Source organism: Tachysurus vachellii, chromosome 7, assembly GCF_030014155.1.
Source record: "Tachysurus vachellii isolate PV-2020 chromosome 7, HZAU_Pvac_v1, whole genome shotgun sequence".
NCBI lineage: Eukaryota > Metazoa > Chordata > Actinopteri > Siluriformes > Bagridae > Tachysurus > Tachysurus vachellii.
This window is the reverse complement of record NC_083466.1, coordinates 29,256,944-29,277,644: the sequence shown is the minus strand read 5'-3', so window position 1 is coordinate 29,277,644 and position 20,701 is coordinate 29,256,944. Positions and strand designations below refer to the sequence as shown.

The window sequence follows — 20,701 nt, the reverse complement described above, 5'->3', positions numbered from 1 at the left end:
AAATGCATTATTTTAAATTATTACATTTCGTAATACTTAAAATGAATTAAAAAAAGATACATTTTGAATATTCAATTATTCACACAATATGAACAAGAACAATATATTTTTTTATTAAAAAGACTTTTAATAATGAAACTAAACATTTAATGAAGATGTGGGAGGGGTGGACAGAAAGTCAATTATATCATGGTTTAATACATCAATACAACATTTATCAGACTGTATATTTATAATCACACCCCCAGTGTCACCCAGATGAGGATGAGGTTCCCCTTTGAGTCTGGTTCCTCTCAAGGTTTCTTCCTTTACCGTCTAAGGGGGTTTTTCCTCCCCACAGTCACCTGAGTCACCTCAGACTTGCTCATTGGGGATAAATTGGGGGTAATGTGACACATTACAGTCTCTAATTTAAGATCCAGTTACATAATGTCCCTTTAATTTCTTCATTCTCATAAAGGTCTGTGTGAACAACAAAAATGATGGTGACATCAGTTACCTTTTAAAGCTCAACCGTGTGTATGTAGTGATTACATCATTTTTACTAATGATATAAAATAAACATCAAATAAATAAACAAATGAGCAAACTGTAATGCTATGCTGCATTTGAAAGAAAAAATATTTGGCTTGGCATATTTTAATAAATTCCAGATTATTAGCCAGCATTCATTCACACACTGTTGACTTGTGTCTGAGGTTCATACACATGGAGGCCAAAAGCATGTGTGCGGATTGTGGTTTTAAAGGCTGAGCCGTTCTCTCTAAACAACAGCGTCACAAAGTTACACTTGTTACTATCAGTGAGGATGAGGGAGTTGTAAAGGACATGAGAGATGCCATCATTTTTAGACTTATTGAAGTAAACAGGAGTGAGTTGTGGTGTCAGGGGTGGAGGAACAGATGGATTTATTCATAAGGCTCTCAAAGACCTTCTTGAGTAGTGATGTAAGGACTATTAAATGATTCAGACTAATTAAATCCACAAGAGTTAAATTTAGTAAACAGGTTAAATTACAGCCTTTACAGGCCGTTAGGTGAGGGTTGGTATACTCTTGGATTTAAAGCCAAGCTTTAGAATTTTTAAATGTAATGTAGATTAAAATATAGCCAGTATTGTAGACTGTAATCCACCTTAATGTATATACACTTCCATTGCATGTTTTGCACTGTACTTTTTATGCTGCTACAATCTGCTGCTAACTGTAAACTGTTTGTTTACATCCATACCATTTTTTAATATTGTGCTGAACATTGACCAGACCTGTGTATTGGTCAGGGCTGCACTGTAAACACTGTTGTATTGTACTGTACTGTATTGTATTGTATTGTATTGTATTGTATTGCATTGTATTGTATTGTATTGTATTGTATTGTATTGTATTGTTTTGTACTGTATTGTATTGTATTGTATTGTATTGTATTGTATTGTATTGTATTGCATTGTATTGTATTGTATTGTTTTGTATTGTCTTGCATTGTATTGTATTGTATTGCACTGTTTGTCTAGCACATGTTTGCACACGTACTTTACTGTGTTGTGTACTTAGTTCTACATACTGTGCACTATGATCCACCATGTTGTTTTATTTCACTGTGTACCTGCACCAACTGTTTATAGTGAAAATGATAATAAAAGCTTCTTGACTCTTGCCCCATGACATGACTCATTAAGTTATAATGTACATCATGGTCCTGGTGGACCGTTGTATCAGTTACACATGGAGAGTCTCAGGGAATTTGGAGGCCAAGTAACCAGTGTTTCCTGAAGCATTTTAGTCCTAGAAGAAGCCTCAGTTATTAGGGACCATCTCAGGATGCCATCAAGTCTGTGTTACCTTCTGACTTAACGTTTTAGTCAGAATTCGCTATGCTACACATAATGTACATTATTGTACATGATGGCAGAAATCAACCGGTGGTTCACAGAATATTAAATAAAACGTGATGCTCTGTGTGACCTGACTCCTTTCTATCAGAGTCAACAGTCACTTTTTTAGCAGTTTGTGCTGCAGTAGATCTTACAATAGACCTGATGGCTAAACTTCACTCTAAGCAGCTTTCACATATTAAATCATGATATAATTGACTTCCTGTCCACCTCTCCCACATCTTCATTAATGTAAATATTAAATGTAATAATTAAAAATAATATATAAATATATATATAATCTCTCTTTATCTTGGATGATGTGTGCTCTGATCTGAAATCTGAAAGCTGCAATTTTACTTTTAATAGAATTGTGTGAGACGTGTTTGGTTACAAAGTGGTAAATATTCAGTTCTTCTTTGTTTTAAGTGAAAACCACAACCAGGTTTCCTGTGTTAGATTTTTATTTATTTTTTTATCTCTTAGTCAAATCGGAATTTTTTGGTCACTTAAACACCCAGACCACACTCTCCCACCCCTCTCACCAGCTATATAAACTGAAGAGGGAGGTGATATCTGCACTAATACCATTCTGCTAATACGGTGATATCTGCACTAATACCATTCTGCTAATACGGTGATATCTGCACTAATACCATTCTGACCATCACTATCTTCATCATTCTCTTCAACATCATCATCAGCAGTCATGATCTCTCGTTCTCTCCTGCTGGTTCTGCTGGTTCTCGCCTGCCTTCAGTCCTTCACAACAGCGTGATCAGGTTTCTGTAAATAAGCAGCATTAATAAACCACTGTGTGTTTGTCACACTGTTACAGTAAAATACTGAGTGATGTGGTGGTGTGATGAAGCAGAGTTACTGTTACACTGTAAAGATGAGGATTGTTCTTTAACAGAACGTCCACAAAAGTTTTATTCTCTTATACACAACAATATTTCAACAGTTATTTATTTTTTTCTCAAAGAAATATGTTTTGTAGGTTTATAGTTACATTTAATGTCAGTGAAACAAGTTAGTTCCTGTTCTTAATTCTGCAATTATAAATAGTTCCTTTGGTATCTTTTTCCTATTCCTATTTAATAAAATAACAAAACAAATCAATTAATGTTAAATAAACGTCTCCCAAGAGAAAATCTCACCTTTTAATCAGTTTGTGTCCCATCTGCTGTACACGTCCTTGTAAACAAGCTGTTACTATAGAAACAAATAAGTGCATTAATATAAACCTGCACTACAGTCAGAGCTGCTGTTATAGAGAATTAATCAACACCTTCTGACCAATCAGAGTCCAGAACTCAACTGGGACATAATACAGTTTAATAGATACAATAATCTGCATCTGATACTAGATATAAAAGTGTCTAATATTTTCTTATTGAACATTTAATCACAGAACTAAATGTAGAAATGTTTTCACACAGTTGTAGATGGACCAGATCAGTGCTGTACCAAGATTGTGACACGACCAATCCCTGTAAGAGTCATTACAGATTATGAAGAAACAGATATTCTGTGTACAAAACCTGGAGTCATGTAAGTGTTCAGTCCCTTGTTTATTTTTAATTAATAATAAAAGTTAATAATTTCATGTCTATTAATTCTTTATGTTTATGTGTAATAGAATTGAACTTGGTACTGAATCTAACTTATAAATCTTATATATGAATCTAACTTTATATTATCTTGGAGGTTTGAGGCGTGTCAGAGTGTCTGATTTTCTGATTTTATTACAGTTTCACACTGATGTAAATCTTCTCTCTCCTCTACAGCTTTACTCTACAGGACGGTCGTCATGTGTGTGCAGATACCGGCATCAAGTGGGTGAAGCATCATATGAAGATACTGGACCAGCGTCTGTTTAACAGTCTGAACAAACTTACAAAGAGTGTTTATATCATCTCTCCATAAATGACTATGAAGAATGAATATTTCTTTTAGAAAATGTACGTTTTACACAGGGAGACAGGAGGAATAAAGCTTTTTTAAATACATATATTTAAACGTAATCTGAATTATTCTTTTGACTCTGTTGATATATATAATACATAGTATATATTATACCTGACTGCCACCAGTCACACTCTCCTCAGCATTAGCACACTGGCACATCAAAAATGTCTAAATGTTTACATGCTCATGTTGCACACCACATCTTGCACTAGTCTGCTACCAGTTGCTGACTTTGAATGCCTCCTGTTGCACGTGTACAATATCAAGGAAGCATTGTAGAGTCTTCATACCTATATTTACTACTTGAGTGTATGTTCTTTTGTGTATTTAAATTGTATTGCTTTGTTTTGTATTGTGTTGTTTTTTTGATGTTTAATGTCTGTATGGATGTTGCACCGTTTGACCTGTGAGACACGACGTCTCGTTCCACTGCATGTCTCAACATGTAGCGAAATGACAAACAAAGAAACTTGAACTTGAACTTCATGAGTCCAATGTATTGATTCAATGAGACTGAATTCACAGTGTGTGTGTGTGTGTGTGTGTGTACTCTCTTTACATACTGAGCAGCAGCGCCCTCAAGTGTTGGTCCCATGCAGTGAAAATGACTATGACTACTGACATCATGCATTTGAAACATTTTGTGGGCTCAGTGGACTGACAACTCAAAGGGAATTCTCAAAATGGGGAAACATTTTAAATGGGAATGTGTCCATGTGGAAAACCATTCCTGCAGCATTCTAAAGATATCTGCTGTTATAATATCTCTCTAACATTCTCAGATACATAAACTAGTCTCAGTACAATCAGAAAACAAAAAGGATCCCAGACAAACACAACACAGAAACAAAGAAAAAGAAGTAATGACAGCAGCTAAGATTTTTATCTAACTATCTTTTGCTGGGTTTACCACCCAAAGACCTACATTAAGACCATTTATTCACATTTATTTATCCTTTATTACACTTTATTGATTAGTTAGATATTTAACAGCACTCCATATCTAAAGGAAGAACTGATAACAAAATAAATCTAAAATTTGAGAGCTAATATTGCATAGAGGGTATATTAATCATATAAAAGATATGACAGTAGTCACATTATGTCATTATTTAACATTATTAGGATATAGATCATCTAACTACTTAATGCTAAAAGATTCTAAATGTTAAACAAAATGCTACTGAAACTAGAATGTTCTTAAAATGGATGTTTGCCCTAAAATAATTACTCATAATTAGCTGTTTATGTGTTGAAATGACCCTGGTTCCTTGCAGATGCTCCACCAGGTCATTTGCCTGGAGGGTAGCCATCAAACTCTGACAACTGGTTTGGTCTCCAGAGGTTGTTGCACATTCTGGGGCTTCCCTAGTGGTATCACTAGGGAAATTCTCTGAAACACCTTTGGAGATGGCTTATGGTAGAGAAATGAACATTCAATTCATGGGCAACAGCTCTGGTGGACATTCCTGCAGTCAGCATGCCAATTGCACGCTCCCTCAAAACTTGCGACATCTGTGGCATTGTGCTGTGTGATAAAAACTGCACATTTTCTGCTGGCCTTTTTTGTGGCCAGCCTAAGGCACACCTGTGCAGTAATCATGCTGTTTAATCAGCATCTTGATATGTCACACCTGTGAGGTGGATGGATTATCTCAGAAAAAGAAGAAGTGCTCACTAACACAGATTTAGATTTGTGAACAATATTTGAGTGAAATAGGCCTTTTGTGTACATAGAAAAGTCTTAGATCTTTAAATTCAGCTGATGTGTAAAAATGTGGGCAAAAACAAAAGTGTTGCATTTATAATTTTGTTCAGTGTATATATGTATGTACGTGTGTGTGTGTATGTGTGTGTGTGTGTGTAAATGTTTTTGTGTGTGTGTGTCTCATACCAGCCAGGGTGGTAATAAACACTGTCTTCCACTTGTTCCCATTGTAAATCCTCACCAGGTTGTATGCACTGCAGAGGTCAAGCTTAGTAAAGTAGCCTGCTGTGTGCAGATGTTCTTGGGTGGCAGGGACAAGTGGCAGGGGGTAGGAGTACTTTACTGTCCACTGATTGAGGCTGGAGTTTAAGCAGCTGTCATGTGTCTGTGCTGATTACCTGCATGGGACTGAGGTGCTATAAAAGACCATGCAGGTGGGAGCAGATTTGCCTGAGAAGGCATCCATGGTGTTAAAGGTACTGTAGTGCAGCTGCTAATGACAGCAGGATACTTTCAGATGTACTTCAGGAAATTAATGTTACATTGATTGTTTTAGTTTAAAAATATATCACAACTAGACTAGAATTTCACAGTTATAGCAACAAATTCTCTTGTTTTAAACTTGTTCACCTGCTGTAGGCCACATCAGGAAAAGAACTTGGTGTTTGGGGAAAGACTGGAAAATTTAGATCTAGTTCTAAAAGATAGAAATGTGTAACAATAAGAAGAGAAACCTCTAATAATTAAAACCTCTAATTTCTAGCTTGCTAATCATGAATTACAACCCAAATTCCAGAAATGTTGGGACATTTTGTAAAATTTTGTAAACGTATTGTGTTCACCGACAGTGGTTTCTGGAAGTGTTCCTGGGTCCATGTAGTGATGCCATTGACACAATCATGCCGATGAGTGATGCAGTGTTGTCTGAGGGACCAAAGACCATGGACATCAATTAAGGTCTTCAGCCTTGTCCCTTATGCACATAAATTTCTCCAGTTTTCTGAATCTTTTTTATGATGTTTTGCACTGTAGGTGATGAGATTTGTCATTTGACATTGAGGAACATTGTTTTTAAAGTATTCCACAATATTTTTACACACTCTTTTATAGATTGGAGAGTTTCTGCCCATCTTTACTTCTAAGAGACTCTCCAACACATCCCCCATTTATAGCTATTTGTGTTACAGACCTGATATTAATTAACATCATTAGTTGCTGGATGTTCTCCCAGCTGGATCTTTTTAAAATGTCTTGCTTTTTCAGCCATTTATTGCCCCTGTGCCAACTGTTTTGAGACCTGTAGCAGGTGCTGAAATAAGCTCATGTAATGGATAAAAGTGTCAGATTTTTCTGGTTAAACATGTATGTTATCTATGTTCTATTGTGAACAAACTTTTGGTTAATGTGATTTAAAAGTCTTTTAATTTTCATTTTAATCAAATTTGAATAAACGTCTCAACATTTCCTGAATTGAGGTTGTACATAATTATTGGATGTTGTGGCCTCGGGTCCCTTTAATTTCTTCTTATCATCTAATCATAAAAAGGTATGTGTAAGCAACTAAAATGACAGTAATACAAGTTACCATTTAAAGCTTAATTAATAGTGATTGCATCATTCCTGCTATTGATCTAAAATAAGACATCAAATATATAAACACTTTTGTACATCACCCTGGATAAGGGCGTTTGCCGAGTGATGTAATGTAAATGTAAATATAAACAAAGGAAAAAACATGAGAAAGTCCATCCATCCATCCATTTTCTACCGCTTATCCGGGGCCGGGTCGCGGGGCAGCAGTCTAAGCAAGGACGCCCAGACTTCCCTCTCCCCAGACACTTCCTCCAGCTCTTCCGGGGGAATACCGAGGCGTTCCCAGGCCAGCCGAGAGACATAGTCCCTCCAGCGTGTCCTAGGTCTTCCCCGGGGCCTCCTCCCGGTTGGACATGCCCGGAACACCTCCCCAGGGAGGCGTCCAGGAGGCATCCGGAACAGATGCCCGAGCCACCTTAGCTGACTCCTCTCGATGTGGAGGAGCAGCGGCTCTACTCTGAGCTCCTCCCGGGTGACCGAGCTCCTCACCCTGTCTCTAAGGGAGTGCCCAGCCACCCTGCGGAGGAAACTCATTTCGGCCGCCTGTATCCGGGATCTTGTCCTTTCGGTCATGACCCAAAGCTCATGACCATAGGTGAGGGTAGGAACGTAGATCGACTGGTAAATAGAGAGCTTCGCCTTGCGGCTCAGCTCTTTCTTCACCACAACAGACCGGTACATCGACCGCATCACTGCAGAAGATGCACCGATCCGCCTGTCGATCTCCCGCTCCATCCTTCCCTCACTCGTGAACAAGACCCCAAGATACTTAAACTCCTCCACTTGAGGCAGGAGCTCTCCACCAACCTGAAGGGGGCAAGCCACCCTTTTCCGGTTGAGAACCATGGCCTCAGACTTGGAGGTGCTGATTCTCATCCCCGCCGCTTCACACTCGGCTGCAAACCGTCCCAGTGCACGCTGAAGGTCCTGATTTGAGGAAGCCAACAGGACAACATCATCTGCAAAAAGCATAGACGAAATCCTGTGGTCCCCAAACCAGACTCCCTCCGGCCCCCGACTGTGCCTAGAAATCCTGGCCATATAGATAATGAACAGGACCGGTGACAAAGGGCAGCCCTGCCAGAGTCCAACATGCACCGGGAACAAGTCTGACTTACTGCTGGCAATGCGAACCAAACTCCTGCTCCGGTCATATAGGGACCGGACAGCCCTTAGCAGAGGGCCCCGGACCCCATACTCCCAGAGCACCCCGCACAGGTCACCACGAGGGACACAGTCGAATGCCTTCTCCAGATCCACAAAGCACATGTGGACTGGTTGGGCAAACTCCCATGAACCCTCCAGCAACCTGGCGAGGGTATAGAGATGGTCCAGTGTTCCACGACCGGGACGAAACCCGCATTGTTCCTCCTGAATCCGAGGTTCGACTATCGGCCGAATTCTCCTCTCCAGTACCCTGGCATAGACTTTTCCGGGGAGGCTGAGGAGTGTGATCCCCCTGTAGTTGGAACACACCCTCCGGTCCCCCTTCTTAAACAGAGGGACCACCACCCCAGTCTGCCAGTCCAGAGGCACTGTCCCCAGCCTCCATGTGACATTGCAGAGGCGTGTCAACCAAGACAGCCCCACAACATCCAGAGACTTGAGGTACTCAGGGCGGATCTCATCCCCGGTGCCTTGCCACTGAGGAGCTTCTCAACTACCTCAGTGACCTCAGCTTGGGGGATCGACGAGTCCACAACTGAGCCCTCAGCCTCTGCTTCCTCAATGGAAGACATGTCATTGGGGTTGAGGAGAACCTCGAAGTACTCCTTCCACCGTCCGAGGATGTCCCCAGTCGAAGTCAGCAGATTCCCACTTCCACTGTAAACAGTGTGAGCAGGGCACTGCTTCCCCCTCCTGAGGCGCCGGACGGTTTGCCAGAATTTCTTCGAGGCCAACCGATAGTCCTTCTCCATGGCCTCACCGAACTCCTCCCAGACCCGAGTTTTTGCCTCCGCAACCACCCGGGCTGAAACTCGCTTGGCCCTTCGGTACCTATCAGCTGCCTCCGGAGTCCCCCGAGCCAACCAGGCTCGATAGGACTCCTTCTTCAGCTTGACGGCATCCCTTACTTCCGGGGTCCACCACCGGGTTCGGGGATTGCCACAACGACAGGCACCGGAGACCTTACGGCCACAGCTCCGAGTGGCTGCATCGACAATGGAGGTGGAGAACATGGTCCACTCGGACTCAATGTCTCCAACCTCCCTCGGGATCTGGTTGAAGCTCTGCCGGAGGTGGGAGTTGAAGTTCTCTCTGACTGGAGACTCTGTCAAACGTTCCCAGCAGACCCTCACAGAACGTTTGGGTCTGCCAAGTCTGTCCAACTTCCTCCCCCGCCATCGGATCCAACTCACCACCAGGTGGTGATCAGTTGACAGCTCCGCCCCTCTCTTCACCCGAGTGTCCATGACATACGGCCGGAGGTCAGATGAAACAACCACAAAGTCGATCATCGACCTCCGACCTAGGGTGTCCTGGTACCATGTGTACTGATGGACACCCTTATGCTTGAACATGGTGTTCGTTATGGACAAACTGTGACTAGCACAGAAGTCCAATAACAGAACACCACTCGGGTTCAGGTCGGGGGGCCGTTCCTCCCAATCATGCCCCTCCAGGTGTCACTGTCGCTGCCCACATGAGCGTTGAAGTCCCTCAGTAGAACGATGGAGTCCCCGGTTGGAGCACTTTCCAGCACCCCTTCCAGAGACGCCAAGAAGGTCGGGTACACTACACTGCCATTTGGCCCGTAAGCACAAATAACAGTGAGAGACCTATCCCCGACCCGCAGGCGCAGGGAAACGACCCTCTCGTTCACTGGGGTGAACTCCAACACATGGTTGCTGAGCTGGGAGGCTATGAGCAAGCCCACACCAGCCCGCCGCCTCTCACCGCGGGCAACTCCAGAGTAGTAGAGAGTCCAGCCTCTCTCAAGGAGTTGGGTTCCAGAGCCCAAGCTGTGCGTGGAGGCAAGCCCAACTATCTCTAGTCGGTATCTCTCAACCTCCCGCACCAGCTCAGGCTCCTTTCCCCCCACCGTGGTGACATTCCATGTCCCTAGAGCCAGATTCCGTGTCCGGGGATTGGGTCGCCGAGGCCCCCGCCTTCGACTGCCACCCAATCCACATTGCACCAGCCCCTTACGGTCCCTCCTGCAGGTGGTGGGCCCACAGGAGATCGGCCCCACGTCGCTCCTTCGGGCTGAGCCCGGCCGGGCCCCGTGGGGTAAGACCCAGCCACCAGGCGCTCGCATGCGAGCCCCAACCCCGGGCCTGGCTCCAGAGTGGGGCCCTGGTTGCGCCATACCGGGCGACGTCACAGACCTCGTTATTAAATTACTCATAAGGGGTATTTGAACCGCTCTTAGTCTGGCCTGTCACCCAGGACCTGTTTGCCTTGGGAGACCCTACCAGGGGCAGAAAGCCCCAGACAACATAGCTCCTAGCATCATTCAGGCACGCAAACCCCTCCACCACAATAAGATGGCGGTTCGAGGAGGGGACATGGGAAAGTCTCTCTAGCCAAAATATTTTCCTTTTGCATATTTTGTTAAATCCAAGACTAATAAAAGCCAGCATTCATTGACACACTATTGACTCAAGTCTGTGGGTCATGCTCTTAGAGGTCAACAGTGGTCAACACAACAGGTCAACTATCAGTGTGGTTGAGGACGGTGGAAAGGAAATGAGAGATGCCATCATTTGTAGACCTATTGACTTCTTGACTAGTGATGTAAGGTCTATTTAATGGTTCGAACATCTTAAATCCACAAGAGCTAAATTTAGAAAGCAGGTTGAATTATATCCTTTAACAGGTCTTTAGGTGAGGGGTGGTATACTCTCGGCTTTAAAGCTAAGCTTCATGATTTTTAAATGTAAAGGACGTGAATAAAATAAAATACCCAGTATTGTGGACTGTAATTATATTAAATGATTCAGAAAAGATGGTTCGCATGATAATGGTTTAGAACAACCTTGTGTTTGTGACAGTTGTCCTACATGTCCTACTGCATGTTCTTTAATTAGAATCTGTACTACACTATAGTACAGGTGTACTGCAGTTGTACTACACTATACTAGAGGTGTACTGCAGTTGTACTACACTATACTACATGTGTACTGCAGTTGTACTACACTATACTACATGTGTACTGCAGTTGTATTACACTATACTACATGTGTACTGCAGTTGTATTACACTATACTACATGTGTACTGCAGTTGTATTACACTATAGTACATGTGTACTGCAGTTGTACTACACTATACTACATGTGTAATACAGTTGTACTACACTATACTACAGGTGTACTGCAGTTGTACTACACTATACTACATGTGTACTGCAGTTGTACTACACTATACTACATGTGTACTGCAGTTGTACTACACTATACTACATGTGTACTGCAGTTGTACTACACTATACTACATGTGTACTGCAGTTGTACTACACTATACTACATGTGTACTGCAGTTGTACTACACTATACTACATGTGTACTGCAGTTGTACTACACTATACTACATGTGTACTGCAGTTGTACTACACTATACTACAGGTGTACTGCAGTTGTACTACACTATACTACATGTGTACTGCAGTTGTACTACACTATACTACATGTGTACTGCAGTTGTACTACACTATACTACATGTGTACTGCAGTTGTACTACACTATACTACATGTGTACTGCAGTTGTACTACACTATACTACATGTGTACTGCAGTTGTACTACACTATACTACATGTGTACTGCAGTTGTACTACACTATACTACATGTGTACTGCAGTTGTACTACACTATACTACATGTGTACTGCAGTTGTACTACACTATACTACATGTGTACTGCAGTTGTACTACACTATACTACATGTGTACTGCAGTTGTACTACACTATACTACAGGTGTACTGCAGTTGTACTACACTATACTACATGTGTACTGCAGTTGTACTACACTATACTACATGTGTACTGCAGTTGTACTACACTATACTACATGTGTACTGCAGTTGTACTACACTATACTACATGTGTACTGCAGTTGTACTACACTATACTACATGTGTACTGCAGTTGTACTACACTATACTACATGTGTACTGCAGTTGTACTACACTATACTACATGTGTACTGCAGTTGTACTACACTATACTACATGTGTACTGCAGTTGTACTACACTATACTACATGTGTACTGCAGTTGTACTACACTATACTACATGTGTACTGCAGTTGTACTACACTATACTACATGTGTACTGCAGTTGTACTACACTATACTACATGTGTACTGCAGTTGTACTACACTATACTACATGTGTACTGCAGTTGTACTACACTATACTACATGTGTACTGCAGTTGTACTACACTATACTACATGTGTACTGCAGTTGTACTACACTATACTACATGTGTACTGCAGTTGTACTACACTATACTACATGTGTACTGCAGTTGTACTACACTATACTACATGTGTACTGCAGTTGTACTACACTATACTACATGTGTACTGCAGTTGTACTACACTATACTACATGTGTACTGCAGTTGTACTACACTATACTACATGTGTACTGCAGTTGTACTACACTATACTACATGTGTACTGCAGTTGTACTACACTATACTACATGTGTACTGCAGTTGTACTACACTATACTACATGTGTACTGCAGTTGTACTACACTATACTACATGTGTACTGCAGTTGTACTACACTATACTACATGTGTACTGCAGTTGTACTACACTATACTACATGTGTACTGCAGTTGTACTACACTATACTACATGTGTACTGCAGTTGTACTACACTATACTACATGTGTACTGCAGTTGTACTACACTATACTACATGTGTACTGCAGTTGTACTACACTATACTACATGTGTACTGCAGTTGTACTACACTATACTACATGTGTACTGCAGTTGTACTACACTATACTACATGTGTACTGCAGTTGTACTACACTATACTACATGTGTACTGCAGTTGTACTACACTATACTACATGTGTACTGCAGTTGTACTACACTATACTACATGTGTACTGCAGTTGTACTACACTATACTACAGGTGTACTGCAGTTGTACTACACTATACTACATGTGTACTGCAGTTGTACTACACTATACTACATGTGTACTGCAGTTGTACTACACTATACTACATGTGTACTGCAGTTGTACTACACTATACTACATGTGTACTGCAGTTGTACTACACTATACTACATGTGTACTGCAGTTGTACTACACTATACTACATGTGTACTGCAGTTGTACTACACTATACTACATGTGTACTGCAGTTGTACTACACTATACTACATGTGTACTGCAGTTGTACTACACTATACTACATGTGTACTGCAGTTGTACTACACTATACTACATGTGTACTGCAGTTGTACTACACTATACTACATGTGTACTGCAGTTGTACTACACTATACTACATGTGTACTGCAGTTGTACTACACTATACTACATGTGTACTGCAGTTGTACTACACTATACTACATGTGTACTGCAGTTGTACTACACTATACTACATGTGTACTGCAGTTGTACTACACTATACTACATGTGTACTGCAGTTGTACTACACTATACTACATGTGTACTGCAGTTGTACTACACTATACTACATGTGTACTGCAGTTGTACTACACTATACTACATGTGTACTGCAGTTGTACTACACTATACTACATGTGTACTGCAGTTGTACTACACTATACTACATGTGTACTGCAGTTGTACTACACTATACTACATGTGTACTGCAGTTGTACTACACTATACTACATGTGTACTGCAGTTGTACTACACTATACTACATGTGTACTGCAGTTGTACTACACTATACTACATGTGTACTGCAGTTGTACTACACTATACTACATGTGTACTGCAGTTGTACTACACTATACTACATGTGTACTGCAGTTGTACTACACTATACTACATGTGTACTGCAGTTGTACTACACTATACTACATGTGTACTGCAGTTGTACTACACTATACTACATGTGTACTGCAGTTGTACTACACTATACTACATGTGTACTGCAGTTGTACTACACTATACTACATGTGTACTGCAGTTGTACTACACTATACTACATGTGTACTGCAGTTGTACTACACTATACTACATGTGTACTGCAGTTGTACTACACTATACTACATGTGTACTGCAGTTGTACTACACTATACTACATGTGTACTGCAGTTGTACTACACTATACTACATGTGTACTGCAGTTGTACTACACTATACTACATGTGTACTGCAGTTGTACTACACTATACTACATGTGTACTGCAGTTGTACTACACTATACTACAGGTGTACTGCAGTTGTACTACACTATACTACATGTGTACTGCAGTTGTACTACACTATACTACATGTGTACTGCAGTTGTACTACACTATACTACATGTGTACTGCAGTTGTACTACACTATACTACAGGTGTACTGCAGTTGTACTACACTATACTACATGTGTACTGCAGTTGTACTACACTATACTACAGGTGTACTGCAGTTGTACTACACTATACTACATGTGTACTGCAGTTGTACTACACTATACTACATGTGTACTGCAGTTGTACTACACTATACTACATGTGTACTGCAGTTGTACTACACTATACTACATGTGTACTGCAGTTGTACTACACTATACTACATGTGTACTGCAGTTGTACTACACTATACTACATGTGTACTGCAGTTGTACTACACTATACTACATGTGTACTGCAGTTGTACTACACTATACTACATGTGTACTGCAGTTGTACTACACTATACTACATGTGTACTGCAGTTGTACTACACTATACTACAGGTGTACTGCAGTTGTACTACACTATACTACAGGTGTACTGCAGTTGTACTACACTATACTACATGTGTACTGCAGTTGTACTACACTATACTACATGTGTACTGCAGTTGTACTACACTATACTACATGTGTACTGCAGTTGTACTACACTATACTACATGTGTACTGCAGTTGTACTACACTATACTACATGTGTACTGCAGTTGTACTACACTATACTACATGTGTACTGCAGTTGTACTACACTATACTACATGTGTACTGCAGTTGTACTACACTATACTACATGTGTACTGCAGTTGTACTACACTATACTACATGTGTACTGCAGTTGTACTACACTATACTACATGTGTACTGCAGTTGTACTACACTATACTACATGTGTACTGCAGTTGTACTACACTATACTACATGTGTACTGCAGTTGTACTACACTATACTACATGTGTACTGCAGTTGTACTACACTATACTACATGTGTACTGCAGTTGTACTACACTATACTACAGGTGTACTGCAGTTGTACTACACTATACTACATGTGTACTGCAGTTGTACTACACTATACTACATGTGTACTGCAGTTGTACTACACTATACTACATGTGTACTGCAGTTGTACTACACTATACTACATGTGTACTGCAGTTGTACTACACTATACTACATGTGTACTGCAGTTGTACTACACGATACTACATGTGTACTGCAGTTGTATTACACTATACTACATGTGTACTGCAGTTGTACTACACTATACTACCTGTGTACTGCAGTTGTACTACACTATATTACATGTGTGCTGCAGTTGTACTACACTATACTACATGTGTACTGCAGTTGTACTACACTATACTACATGTGTACTGCAGTTGTACTACACTATACTACATGTGTACTGCAGTTGTACTACACTATACTACAGGTGTACTGCAGTTGTACTACACTATACTACAGGTGTACTGCAGTTGTACTACACTATACTACATGTGTACTGCAGTTGTATTACACTATACTACATGTGTACTGCAGTTGTATTACACTATACTACATGTGTACTGCAGTTGTACTACACTATACTACATGTGTACTGCAGTTGTACTACACTATACTACATGTGTACTGCAGTTGTACTACACTATACTACAGGTGTACTGCAGTTGTACTACACTATACTACATGTGTACTGCAGTTGTACTACACTATACTACAGGTGTACTGCAGTTGTACTACACTATACTACAGGTGTACTGCAGTTGTACTCCACTATACTACATGTGTACTGCAGTTGTACTACACTAAACTACATGTGTACTGCAGTTGTACTACACTAAACTACATGTGTACTGCAGTTGTATTAAACTATATGACAGGTGTACTGCAGTTGTTATACACTATACTACATGTGTACTGCAGTTATACTACACTATACTACAGGTGTACTGAAGTTGTACTACTCTATACTACATGTGTACTGCAGTAGTACAACACTATACTACATGTGTACTGCAGTAGTACAACACTATACTACATGTGTACTGCAGTTGTACTCCACTATACTACAGGTGTACTGCAGTTGTACTACACTATCCTACAGGTGTAAAACAGTTGTATGTTGAAACACTAAAACTCTCTGCTTATATCATAAATATGTTTCTTAATATATCATACTGTTATGAGGGAAATTCTCATCTTTTACAATTAGGAAGGCTTAGAATGTGTGTTTGTGGGTGTGTGTGTGGGTGTTGTGTGTGTGTGTTTCAGTTCTGAAAGTCCCTACTAATCACTTGATTTATAAGGAAAATTCACACCTTGTATAATTTTAAAGGCTTAATATAGTATGTGTGTGAGAGAGAAAGAGAGAGCAACTGTGTGTGTTTCAGTTCTGAAAGTCCCTACTCAACACTTCTATATCACTGAATTTACCCATTAAAGAAAATTCCTAGTTTTCAGATTTAGAAAAGCTTTTGTGTTTGTGTGTGTGTGTGTGTGTGTGTGTGTGTGTGTGTGTGTGTGTATGTGTCTACCATGCTGATGATAATATGTGACTATTTGACCCTTAATTGTGTGTTTCACTAGTCTCCATTAAGCACAGCTGATTTCTAATAAAATAGCTTTGATCTGAAAGAAAATAATTTTTTTTTAAAGCTGTAACATTTCCTGTTTATTAATATTAAGTTTAAAACTTAAGGCTTGTGTGTCATTACATTTTTTTTATCTCTCTGTATTGTGGATGATGTGTGATTTGTTCTGAGATCTGAGTTTGGACTCCACTGAATTAATATTGAACTCCAATAAAGCTGCTATTATTTAATTTTATTTGATGAACAATTGATGAGTTTAATAGATTAGTGTAAGATGTGTTTGATTAGAAGGTGTTAAATATTCACTTCTTCCTTGTTGTAGGTAAAAACCACAGTTGGGTTTCCTGTGAAAGAGGTGGGGTTTTTTTGTCTCTCAGTCAAAGTGGAAATCTTTGGTCACTTAAACACCCAGACCACACTCTCCTACCCCTCTCACCAGCTATATAAACTGAAGAGGGAGGTGATATCTGCACTAATACCATTCTGCTCCTCACCATCAATATCCTCATCATTCTCATCATCATCATCATCATCATCATCATCAGTCATGAGCTCTCGTTCTCTCCTGCTGGTTCTGCTGGTTCTCGCCTGCCTTCAGTCCTTCACAACGGCCCAGAGTAAGATAAAGTTTATTATTATTATTATTATTATTATTATTATTATTATTATTATTATTATTATTATTATTATCAGTAGTAATATTAAACCCCTGGTTTATACTGATGCTGAATTTCCTAAAAAGCTGATCAGGTTTCTGTAAATAAGCAGCATTAATAAACCACTGTGTGTTTGTCACACTGTTACAGTAAAATACTGAGTGATGTGGTGGTGTGATGAAGCAGAGTTACCAGAACATGCCAGAACATCCTGAATGTTTTATTCTCTTACAATATTTCAACAGTTATTTATTTATTACTTTTTGTCTTAAGGAAAAATGTTTTGTAGGTTTACAGTTACATTTAATGTCAGTGAAACAAGTTAGTTCCTGTTCTTAATTCTGCAATTATAAATAGTTTCTTCTGTCTGTTTCTCCTATTCCTATTTAATAAAATAAAAAAAAATCAATTAATGTTAAATAAATGTCTCCCCAGAGAAAATCTCACTGTTTAATGAGTTTGTGTCCCATCTGCTGTACATGTCCTTGTAAGCAAGCTGTTACCATAGAAACAAATAAGTGCATTAATATAAACCTGCACTACAGTCAGAGCTGCTGTTATAGAGAATTAATCAACACCTTCTGACCAATCAGAGTCCAGAACTCAACTGTGACATAATACAGTTTAATAGCTACAATAATCTGCATCTGATACTAGATATAAAAGTGTCTAATATTTTCTTATTGAACATTTAATCACAGAACTAAATGTAGAAATGTTTTCACACAGATGAAAATGGACCAACTCAGTGCTGTTTCAGATTTCTGACACGACCAATCCCTGTAAGAGTCATTACAGCTTATAAAGTAACAGATCTTCATTGTACAAAACCTGGAGTCATGTAAGTGTTCAGTCCCTTGTTTATTTTTCAATAAATAATTAATTAATAATTTCATGTCTATTAATTCTTTATGTTTATGTGTAATAGAATTGAACAATGTACTGAATCTAACTTATAAATCTTATATATGAATCTAACTTTATATTATCTTGGAGGTTTGAGGCGTGTCAGAGTGTCTGATTTTCTGATTTTATTACAGTTTCACACTGATGTAAATCTTCTCTCTCCTCTACAGCTTTACTCTACAGGACGGTCGTCTTGTGTGTGCAGATCCCGGCTTCAAGTGGGTGAAGAATCACATGAAGAAAATTGACCAGCGTCGGTTTAACAGTCTGAACGACGCTGAAGGGAGTGCTTAAAACCTTAATAAACAGTTTAAATCCTCTCTCCATTAACAAGTAATGAATAATTATTTTACTAAATGGACTTTTTCCATAATCAGACATTATGATTGAAGCTTTTAGTTATAAACTTAAATATAATCTGATTTATTCTACAGACTGTTAACATGAATTCATTTACTTTTTTTTCTCTGCTTTAAAAGAAAATCATGTTTGTTGCATTCAAACATTTAACAAGTTTATGTACAACATTAATATATTAATATATGTAACATACACACATATGTCTGATCAGTGTGTTTTTGTTTTCTCCCATGTATAACTTCCTGTTCTGCTGCAAAATTTATTTGTTTCTGTCTTCACGCAGTCTTAAATCATATATTTCTCTTTCTCTGTTAAATTAATTTTTTCATGTAAAATGGTCTGAGTTATATTTACTGTTTACAATTCTTGATTTTTTCTTTCTTTCTCTCTTACTAGTGAATTGAATTGTTACAAAATAGTAGAAGAATGAAGGTCAATAAATAATCAGTGTATTATGAGATGTGTTTGTGGTTAATGCACACAGTGGTCAGTATATTATAACTGCATTATAACAACTCAAAGTAACAACCCCAAATAGCCCCATCTGCCCCGGCCCTTGCATACATACAGTATATACTTTGTTTATTGTCAGTACATTTTAATCATTTGGGAGCCTAAAGAGTCGAGATGAGCTTCATGAGTCAAATGTTCTGATGTGCTGAAAAGAGATGGAATTCCCATTGTGTGTATGTGTGTGTGTGTGTGTGTGTGTGTGTGTGTGTACTCTCTACACTTCCTGGGCAGCAGTGTTCTCAAGTGTTGGTTCTATACATTAATAATGATCATGACCCCTGATGCTATGGTTCTGAATCACTTTGTGGACTTTGCAACAAATTAAAAAGTCAGACTGAGATCGAGATGTTATCAAAATAGGTATGGTGTTAGATTATTCATTCATATCTCAGGCGTCATTGGGCATCAAGGCAGGATACACCCTGGATGGAGTGCCAACCCATCGCAGGGCACACACACACACATTCACTCACTCACTAGGAACAATTTTCCAGAGATGCCAATCAACCTACCATGCATGTCTTTGGACCAGGGGAGGAAACCGGAGTACCCGGAGGAAACCCCCGAGGCACGGGGAGAACATGCAAACTCCACACACACAAGGTGGAGGCGGGAATTGAACCCCGACCCTGGAGGTGTGAGGCAAACGTGCTAACCACTAAGCCACTGTGCCCCCCTTCATTGGGCATCAAGGCAGGATACACCCTGGATGGAGTGCCAACCCATCGCAGGGCACACACACACACATTCACTCACTCACTAGGAACAATTTTCCAGAGATGCCAATCAACCTACCATGCATGTCTTTGGACCAGGGGAGGAAACCGGAGTACCCGGAGGAAACCCCCGAGGCACGGGGAGAACATGCAAACTCCACACACACAAGGTGGAGGCGGGAATTGAACCCCGACCCTGGAGGTGTGAGGCAAACGTGCTAACCACTAAGCCACTGTGCCCCCCTTTTTATTTTTCTGTTAGTAAAACAATTGTCAAAGCAGGATATTGTCAGTTTAATACAGCAGGATTATATATGTATATATGTCACTATACAGGTTAAATGTCCTTTTAATATTAATATAGATATCTGGTATATATAACAGTGTAGTGTTAGTATGTTAGTTGTGTAGCATTTGGAATTATTCT

General features: G+C 39.9%; 2 protein-coding genes across 2 annotated transcripts in view; both read left to right on the top strand.

Annotated features, from left to right (window-relative positions):
- LOC132849131 (uncharacterized) overlaps nt 1–20,701 on the top strand; it is an 80,688-nt gene that overhangs the window by 48,393 nt on the left and 11,594 nt on the right. The gene's annotated exons all lie outside the window — the stretch shown is intronic.
- Nucleotides 17,622–19,134, top strand: LOC132848050 (C-C motif chemokine 3-like). The gene is made up of 3 exons (XM_060873564.1): nt 17,622–17,740; nt 18,509–18,620; nt 18,856–19,134. Exons 1-3 carry the CDS (start codon nt 17,671–17,673, stop codon nt 18,977–18,979), a joined length of 306 nt encoding a protein of 101 aa, XP_060729547.1. The 5' UTR covers nt 17,622–17,670; the 3' UTR covers nt 18,980–19,134.